We start from the raw sequence: 10,116 nt of genomic DNA, 5'->3' as shown, positions 1-10,116 counted from the left end.
GGTGGCCGGCTCTCATGCTCCAATTTTATTTTATTTTTAATAGGAAAGTAAAAGAAAATCGGATCATTAGGTGATTTAGTAGAAGAGATTAAATTAAAAACTTTCAATTTTGTAGACCAATTAAATCCCACATCTATTTTCTCTCCTTGATCGATTCTTCAATAACAATTTATTTTTTGGTGTCTTTCATCAAAAAACATCACCTCCATTTGATTTCAATCTAACGACTACAAGCTTGGCCATGAAAAAGTTAGACTGAAGAAGATGAAGTATTAAAAAAGTGTTTCTCTTTTTTTTTTTTTTTTTTTAATGTTTATTTATGATCATTGGATCTAGTTTTAATGCAGTTGGATAGCTGAGATCTAGGTTTTGCAAGATTCTAAAAGAGGTTAAAATAGTCTTTATAGGACATGCAATTAGGGCACAAATTATTAGAGCACTCAACCACTTTTTTTTTTTTTTAATGAGGGCTGCTATTTGCACACCTTTTTTTTTTTTCTTTTTGCATACTCCTCTTAAAAAAAAAAAAAAAAAAACCCTTAGAAAAAGACTTTATACCCTTTTTTTTTTTGCACACCCCTCTTAAACAAAAGAAAAGAAAAAAAAAACAAACACCCAACACACACACCCCATCCCGACCACGCCGAGCAACCCACCACCGTCGAAGCCCACCATCGCCGGTGACCACCGCACCCCCTCTCCGCCCCTCTCTTCTCTCCCCTTCTCTCTCTTTCTCTTCTTCCCCCTCTGCTCTCTCCCTTTCTCTGTCTGTCTGGCCCCTACAATTTTTTTTTGTGTGAAGATTTTGGCTGTCTACGGGGCGAGAAGAGAGAAGGAAGGAGAGAAAGAGGAGGGGCTGGCTCGGGGGGAGGCGGCAGGGACAGAGGAGCCGGAGAGGAGGGGAGGGCTCAGGGGGAGGTGGTCGGGGTGGGGGGAAGAAGAAGAGAAAGGTGCAGGTGGGGGTGGGGGGAAGAAGAAGAAGAAGAAATGGTGCAGGTGGGAATGGGGGAAGAAGAAGAAGAAGAAGAAGAAAAATAAAAATGGGGATGGGGTGTGTGTGTACAGGGGAGGGGGGATGGGGTGTGTGGGTGAGGGAAGGAGAAAGAGAGGAAATTAAAGAGGGGTAAGGTGGACTTTTTCTTTAGATTTTGTTTTTTTTTTTTAAAGAAAAAAAAATGTGTGCAAAAAGAAAAAAAAAAGGGTGTGCAAATAGCAGTCCTCTTTTTAATTAATTTATTGGATTCGCGGATTCACTTGGTGACTTGGGTTCTATATATAATAAGAGTGTGAGCTTAGGGCCCTAAATGTTGTTTAATTAGCACATGGGGACTCTCAGAAAGAAGGTCTTGCTCACCTCTAATGGGGATGAGATTTCGCAGAGCATAGCCTTCCATTTAGCCAAACGGGGCTGCAGGTATAATTGAATTGGGAGTACTATCCACATTCTCTAATTCATTTTTTTTATCGACTTTTTTTTTTGTTATTCTCATTTCACATTATAAATTTATAATTAAAACCTTTTATTTTTTAGATATAATTATGAAGTTTGTCTATCCAAAAAATCAACCAAATCAGTTTAATTGATGTTTTATTTTCTTTTTTTCCTTCTTTCAATGCGTTAAATGTGAAATTCAGAATCTGATTGTTTATGGGTATTAATTATTTTGGGTGCATTTTATGATTAAACACACAAATGGGTTGAAGAAATTATATGTAAATGTTTAACATATTTGTTCTTCCCAATCGTCTTTCTTGTAATCAGGCTGGTTTTGATGGGCAACGAGAGCTGTCTACGGAGTGTTGGACAGAAAATAACGGGGTCAGTGGAGGGTGTGGTGCCAGTTGAGGTGGTTGGTGTAGACATGGAGGACGAGAGAGAGGGAGCTTTTGATGAGGCAGTGGATAAGGCATGCAAAATCTTGGGTAATTTGGATGCCATTGTGCATTGCTATGCTTACGAAGGTACATAATCTCTGTCCTTTATGGCTCTATGAGTAGTACTTGGAACTCAATTATTGGAAAATTTGAATAAAATGTTGTGAGAGTTTGACATCTTTATTCTTCTCTTGGATTCTGGCTGGCTCCCTTACTGGGGAAAATGCTTGGGGTTAGAAAATTGTATTGAGTGGACAGAATTACCAGTGCTACCTTTTAAAACAGATTCCAAATGTTTGATATGGTGACCACTGACTAGTAAAACACCGATTAGATATGGGTAACTGGGGTGTAGTCAACTGTGATGTGGAACTGACCACAATGGCAACAACCTTTGTTTTTTTTTTTTCTTTTTTTTTTTCTTGGGAAAATATTCAATTTAATTTTCAAAAGATGATCACCTGATCTGATGCCCCTTTCTTGAAAAATGTTGGTCCTGTCTCAATACATGCAAACAACTTCTTTTATGGACATTCTTTGTCGTTTTTACTTTCCAATTTAGTTTTTAGCATTTTTTATGTCCGTGTATAAAATTGTTGCAGTTTAGTTGGAAGTAAGCAGATTGATCATTTCTTATTATTTGGAACAGGAAAAATGCAAGACCATCTACAATTAGCTGAAGATGAATTTAAAAAGATAATGAAGATAAACTTTATGTCTGCATGGTTTCTGGTAAAGGCTGTTGGCAGAAGAATGCGAGATTACAAGTCAGGAGGTTCCATTATATTGTTGACCTCAATTAATGGAGCTGAAAGGGGGATTTATCCAGGATCTGCTGTCTATGGTTCATGTTCAGCAGGACTGCAGCAGTTAGTTAGGGTATGTTGGTTGGATGAATGCATGCACATACACTCACAGATATACAGCTGCTGCATATTTATACTGCATCTTCAAATTTTGCAAATGAACTCTGTGAATGTCAGGAATCACTATTTCAAGGAAAACAACTATGTAGACCCTTCATAGTTGTATACACAAATTGGACTTTCACTGGGTTAACCTTGATTTTGTTGGATTTATGTGATTGATTTTACATTTGGTTGCTTGGTAACCTGCAGAAGTAAAAGATGAAATATCTGTTTTCGGAATTAGCAATTTCTAAAATATTGGTTATCCAAAAATCTCACAAGTTTCTTGAGTCCAGTCAGTTATACTAAACATAAAGCATCATGTAGATCGTATTCCACCTGATAAGGATTCCTTACTTTTCAGTTGAAAAAGACAAAAAGGATTCCTCAGCTAGTTAATCGTTTGAAGTCATTTTATATACACGTTCAATCATGTGAGGTAAGCACTGAGATGTCTCGTGATCATGATAATTTCTATCATGCTCACCAGTTTGCTTATTTTAGGATGGTTATCAGATTCATAACAGTTGTTCACCTGTTGGATGGTGGCTGGGTCAATTCAAGAAAGGCAGAACAGGGACTAGAAGTAGAGAAAAAAGTAAAGACAGATTTATAGTTCTGTGCCCAATGAGAGAGATTAACTATGGAGACTACCACGAGGTTTTGATCCATCTTTCATAACAGGTACTAAAAGTAGAGAAAAAATTAAGTTGCCACATTGATGAGGAGAAGTCTCATTGAGTTTGATGGCATGGCATGGCATGTCTGAAATGTTGAGTTGAGAAGCTGCTAGTACTGTGAAAGGGCATGGGGTAGTGTTTAGTTTTCTGTTTCACTATCACTTGAATGATGAATAAACAGATATATTCAGTTGACTGCCAGTGGTTCTGAGGTTTGTGACTGCTTTGTTGGGTGCATTTGAAGTAGTTGAACTTCTTCCCTTGTTCCTCATATCAGCCATGCACTTTTATGTGGAGAGCCTCATTGTGATGACCTTCTAAGATTTTGCTCTTTTGCATTTCCTTATTTAAACGTAAGTTAGGAACCCAAGGCATAAGCATTGCACATTTCTATAGTGTTGTGATTGTATTTTAAGGTTATAAGTTCATTTTAGCATATCTCTAAAACTTTTAGTACAGTTTACATTTATTTTTATGTATCATTTTCTTTTTCTTTTAGTTGAATTATCTATAAAACCTCTCTGGCTGCTATTTTCAGACAACAGCTCTGGAGATTGGAAGATACCAGATCAGGGTCAATGCAATTGCCCGTGGTTTGCACCTAGAAGATGAATATCCAATGTTTGTGGGTATGGAGCGAGCAAAGAAATTGGTGAAGGAGGCAGCACCATTGGAGAGATGGCTTGATGTTAAAAATGATCTGGCTTCAACTGTCATATATTTAATCAGTGATGGGTCAAGGTACATGACAGGCACAACAATATTTGTTGATGGGGCACAGTCTCTGATGGCGCCTCGGATGCATTCTTTTATGTGATTCTTGTCCCTGTCATGTTTTCCTGGTCATTAGTTGATTGTTCTGTTCATAGGTTGATTAGCCATTATGTTCACATGGAGTCCATTTACTCATATACCGGGGTAAGGTGTTGCTCTTGCATTTAAGCAAGTGCAGATAATTCAATAAGCACCTTACAGTCCACATTTCAAATACACTGTCAAATTATGTTCCTCATGAATCACAAAATTTTGAATCAGTTGCCTTCCAAAAAGATTAGGCAGAACTGATTTTTATCCAACTCTGAGATGCAAAATTGTAACGGCGACTGCTTTCGTTGTGCCAATTTCCAGACATGTAGCACATCATCAGCATGAAAGAAACAACATTTTCATGAACTGTTGTTGGTTTGATATCATATTTGTGAATGATATGTCTAAAGACGCTAAACAACATTAATTTGGCATGGAAACTGTTCAAATTGACTGATCTTGTCATGCCCACGCTGGTCAGCAGAGGTTGATGCATAAATGACTTCAGTATATGTTCTTGCCTTAAAGTTCATGTTCCTGTAAAATTCTTTGTGCCCGTTCTCTCAACTTTTGTCTTTGGTAGTACTTGATTATATCCAATGTTCCTAGTTGACATTATGAATGAGTCGATCAGCTCGTGAACTGAATGATAAACTGACACATTATGAATGAACCCAGCGGTTGTTGGTAGGGTTGGGCACGGTTCGATTAACTAAACTAAACTACTAGGGTCAAATTGGCAACCAAATCTGTAGAGTTTGGTAATTTGGAGTTCTGAAACTGGACCTTCAATTTGGTTCAGTTCGATTATTTAATCGGAACAGATAAACTAATAAAAAAAATCAAACCAAATTGGACTCCAAGGTTGGATTCAGTAAGTTTTTATCTTAGAAATGTCCACCCTTAGTTGTTGGGTAGTTCAGTTGGAAGGGCCGTAAATTTACCAACAATGCATCTAAGTTTGATCCCCTCTTCTCAACTTAAAAAAAAAAAAAAAAAAAAAGTGTGAATGAATAAACCCCTTTAATAAAATACATGACAAAGTGACAATGGACAGATACCATCATACCATATCACAAAATAACAAGCGGAGTACCCAGCTCCTCCTGGTCCTGCTGTATTGAATCATTTCTAGCACAGTTTGAATGATCAAGAAAATCTCATCAGATTGATTAGCAGAAACAAATAAAATAATATAAGCAGAGCCTTAACTACCAAACATGGTCCATATTTATACATTATAGCGCATAAAAATCAATAGCTTATTATAATTAAGTCATTTTGGGCACGTTTGGTATGCCATATAGAATAAGATAATTTGGTATAGTATTGTATAGCATTGTATAGTATTGTACTGTATAATATTACCTTTAATACTATCAAGTGTTTGGTATTGTACCTAACTAAGGGCTAGACAAAATTATACGTTGTTTGGTATTCAGGCACGGAGCCGGAATTTCACTATCGGGCAGGCTAAACTTGAAACTAATTTTCCTTAATGGAAATAATCTCTAAAAATTTCGACAGAGTCTCATTTGTTTTAATGACATTTTCTAAATTTTTAGAAAACATGTTAATATTATACAATCATACAAACATATATAATGAATTTAATAAAATTTAGTTTAACAAAACTCGGCAGTACAAGTGAATTTCATTGATAAGCAAGGAAAGATACATAATGAACCTTACCCCAAAAAACCTACTTAAGTTGTACCCTACAAGTCTTCAAGGCATTAAACTCATCAATTACCAAATCTAAATCGATTGTATCAACAAGTTCTCTCTCTATATGGACAATCATACAATCTCCAAGAAAGTCATCCTCAATCGCAGTCTTGCGTGTTTCCACTGCTTGGGTCTGGGGTAATTGGGTAAGGGCTGTATGGGTTGTATTGGAGGGGCTAACATAGTCTTATAGGCAAAGAAAAAAAAATAAAAAAATAAAAAATAAAAAAATTTGGACGGGCTATATGACAGGACCCATCTAATGACATTTCAACCATCAAATAGGTCCAAAACATCAACATAGTCAACCAATATGGCTCCTTAATTCATGCAAACAACATACGCATAAACTCCTTTATCATTGAACCTTCCAATGTCATGAAGGTCCTCTAATTATAAGGGACGGATCCACTAAGGGACAAGGGTGGTCGCCTAACCACTCGCCCGCCGGAAAACCTTTGCCAAAATCACTGGTTTGACCCCCCGGAATGACCACCTGTGACAACCTGCAAGCACGCCCACAACCTGTTCGACGAAATGTCTGAATGGTTTGACCCCTCGGGATAAAATTTCTGGATCCGTCACTGCTTATTATGTGGCTTCTCCAAAATCATATACAAAGCATCAATTTGGTCGTTGAAGTTGAGTTCGTCCTAGGCAAAGAAGATGAGGAATTACGTACTCGGTTCAACCTCGTTCTCTTCATTGTCATCAAAGTTCACTTCATTGGCCATCTCAAAAGGAGTTTGAGCTTCTCTCCCAGTTGCTCAATTTTTCCCAAAGATAATTTGCAATCTCTCATATACTGCATACTTAGACCCCAAAAAAAAAGATACATGAAGTACTTAAAAATAATAACCCAAATACACATTAACACAGATGAAAGTAGCAGGTTTGATTCTTCAAGCAAGAACAAACACAACAAACCTTCTCCATTGGCAATAAGGCACCAAATCACTGAATCATAGCAGAAGAATGAGAAAACAAAATTTGAGCAATAAACTGTAATCAATCAACTTATATTGCCAAATTCTAAGCATACTGGAAAGCATGCTTAGAAGCATCATAAGTGTGAAGTGTGAACTCCACTAGTCCATACTGGGTTCTAAAGAAGGCAATTGGCATTATTCATGCAGGTCCCAAATTCCTAATACAAGACACAACACCATACCCACACAAGTTGTGATAGGTTTATAAAGAATCTAGTAGTAGTACTGTTTTTTTATATGGTCCTAGTGTTCCCATTATGTGAAACCAGAATCAATTCAATTTTCTAGACATGACAAGCAGTTTGACCAAAAATAGAGATGACAAGCAGAATACAAAAGTTAGAAATGGAAATTTGATGAAAGCAGCCTAATGCCTAAATATATATATATTAATGTTCTTCATAATATATATTGAAATTGTATGCCAATATGAGAGAGAGAGAGAGAGAGAGAGAGAGAGAGAGAGAGAGAGAGAACGAGGAGGAGGAGGAGGAAGCAGGAGAAATATTCTGGTATGGGTCAGGGCCAATACATGACATAAAAGAGACCTGGACCAAATCTCTCACTATGTTACATCTTTTTCAAAGAAGAAAACCAGAACATCTTTCAATTTCTTTTGCATAATCCAATTTAAAACTTTTCGATTCTTAATAGTGAATTTCATTCATTATTTACAAGTTTGATGGAAGCTTCACCTATACCCCTCTACTTGCTAATTGCAGACAAATATTTTTATTTTCTTTTCAAATAATAGGATCAGAAAGAAAACAACCAACATATATTGTTGAGGACATAGAACCCCTACCCCTGACTCACATATTAGGTCCAGTCACAGATATTTTTTTGAGGAATCAAACTGAGGCCTTGAGTTATAACAAAATCAATCTCTTATGAAGTCTTTTTAACACATGAAAACTCTTGAACATCAATCCTTTTCAATAGTTACTCTAATAAACAATCTGCAAGCTCATTTCAATGAGTATATCATGTCTAGCACTTAGCTAGCTTAGCTAGCCCCCAACTGCCTCCTCTGCACCTCTTAACTCTTTCAATCCCAACAGTGAACAATTTGTCTTAATGCTCATGTCTTGGCCTTTTCCTTCATACCTACCTAGCTTCATTAATCAATCAAGTGCTAAATATTTTAATTACTACATTATATTCATGTTGCACGTACAGCAGAATGCATGTTTAGAGCTGATCCTGTTGTCATTCTAATTTCTCTAGTTATACTAAAACATATCCATATTGCTAAAATTTCTTAAACATGTTACAGATTCAAGTCCTATGTATTTACCAAATCAAAGGCAGGTCTATCTGCAAAAGTTTCAATGCAAGCAAAACCAATATATATATATTCGAGATTCTAAAACAAACAAACAAACAAACTCACTAATTAATTAAAGCTAGCTGCTCTCTTTATTCTCTAGCTCTTGGCAAGCTAGCTATGGAAGCCAGGCCCACTCACACAATATATAAGCCCATGTCCTCCTCTTCCTACAATATAATAATTAAAGCTAGCTAGACATCCACAAAACAAAAATGACACAACCCAAAACAAAGCCACTCCTCTTTTTGTTTTGGATACACGAACTTTTAGTGCATGCCTCCTCTTTTTGAAGTCTGTCAATAATAAGGAACAAAGAAAGCAGGAAGTAAGTTTGTCTTCACCTAACCAGCTGGTGTCCAAAAACAATATAGATTGTACTCAACTACATGCCATTACTGTTAATCAATCAACAGTTCAGTACTCGAACTACAAAGAGTGTTACTCTAAAGTCTAAACTTAGTTTTACGCTGCTTCTATTCATGAGCTAAATACAGTGATCTTCCTCTCATTCTCTAAACCTATTTTTCAGTATCCACAAAGGATACAAAGAACTTTCTCCTACACCATCATGGACAATAAAGAGAATTTCATGACACGAGAAAACAAAGACATGAATATAATAAACAATTTTTTCTTCATATCAAAAGGCCCACATCGAGAGGTGAGCAACAATCTAAACATGACAAGTTTCTAACACACGATTTAGTACCAGAAATTAAAGCCCATCATTGAAAAGCGTAGAAGAAGAAGAAGATGATGATGATCAGAATATATATGTAAATGTAATATGTCAGCAGTTTTTCATACATCACCAAACATAACAATTAATCCACATATCAAGCTCAAAAGAGCAATACCCAGATCATGGGATTGAGCACAAACATTACACATATATAGATTAAACAACTACATATCAAGCTCAAAATTTTTCCCAAATGCACAGACCCAAACAACCCTAGGTCGCGAGAGAAATTGAGAGAAAGAGAGAGAAAGTGAGCGAAAGAGAGAGAAAGAAGGAAGAGAGATACCTATGGGTTGTTACTTAGTAAGGAATTTATGAGTTTCAGAGGTTGGCTGGTAGGAACTTTGTTGGGTTGTATTCTACTCTTTTAATTGTTGCTAATTTTTTAATAATTTTCATAGATTTTATAGGTATAAAGTTGTAAGCATGCGCATTGTCTTCTAGTGCTTTAATTATGGCAGCATAGTGGTCCTCTGTTTGAATAAATTATTCAATATCAGTTTAGTAATTTATTAATCAACTTAACTCCAAGGATAGATATGTATCACTATTGTTATCTATCTTTTTCGTCTATCTGTATCTGGATTTGGATTTTATGTGTGTAACGTGTGAGTGTTATGTTATTGATTTACCTGAATTTTTTGGGTTTTATATCTGAGAAAGTGGTATATATAGATTTAGCTGGAAGAAAAGTCATGAATTAAGGTTGAATTTTGCGTTTGGTGTATAATGGTTTTTTTCTTTTTTAATACAGAATTTGTGCAATGCTGTTCTTTTGTCTATTGTTGTGATGTTTACTGAAATATGTAATTTGGGCATTCTATAGCATTGCTCTCTCTCTCTCTCTCTCTCTCTCTCTCTCTCTCTCTCTCTCTCTCTCTCTCTCTCTCTCTCTCTCTCTCTTCTCTCTCTCTCTCTCTCTCACACACACACACACACAAAGTCATTAAGATGAACATAAGCTATATATATTACGTGTTAGTTGAATTATTGATGCTGGGTTGTTATTTCAAGTCTTCTATTTATTTTTTATGCCATGCCTCATTGCCAGTATTAG

At 36.2% G+C, this 10,116-nt stretch overlaps 1 protein-coding gene across 1 annotated transcript; it reads left to right on the top strand.

Annotated features, from left to right (window-relative positions):
- The first annotated feature begins 1,322 nt into the window (after positions 1 to 1,322).
- LOC147299428 (uncharacterized) lies at positions 1,323 to 4,594 on the top strand. Its single transcript, XM_086229280.1, has 4 exons — positions 1,323 to 1,414; positions 1,763 to 1,962; positions 2,525 to 2,754; positions 4,002 to 4,594. The coding sequence occupies exons 1-4, from the start codon at positions 1,323 to 1,325 to the stop codon at positions 4,278 to 4,280; spliced, it is 801 nt and encodes a 266-aa protein (XP_086085406.1). The 3' UTR covers positions 4,281 to 4,594.
- Positions 4,595 to 10,116: the final 5,522 nt, after the last annotated feature.

The sequence above is a fragment of the Dryas octopetala genome, chromosome 1 (genome assembly GCF_963921425.1).
Source record: "Dryas octopetala chromosome 1, drDryOcto1.1, whole genome shotgun sequence".
NCBI lineage: Eukaryota > Viridiplantae > Streptophyta > Magnoliopsida > Rosales > Rosaceae > Dryas > Dryas octopetala.
Note: the sequence above shows the minus strand (reverse complement) of the source record. Positions and strands in the feature narration are given on the sequence as shown.

What these genes read in the sequence shown, in the direction of transcription:
- LOC147299428 (XM_086229280.1), top strand. Translation starts at nt 1,323, where the DNA reads ATGGGGACTCTCAGAAAGAAGGTCTTGCTCACCTCTAATGGGGATGAG. An exon ending in GCATTGCTATGCTTACGAAG is followed by an intron (nt 1,963 to 2,524) that starts GTACATAATCTC and finishes TATTTGGAACAG; the next exon opens with GAAAAATGCAAGACCATCTA. An exon ending in GACTGCAGCAGTTAGTTAGG is followed by an intron (nt 2,755 to 4,001) that starts GTATGTTGGTTG and finishes TGCTATTTTCAG; the next exon opens with ACAACAGCTCTGGAGATTGG.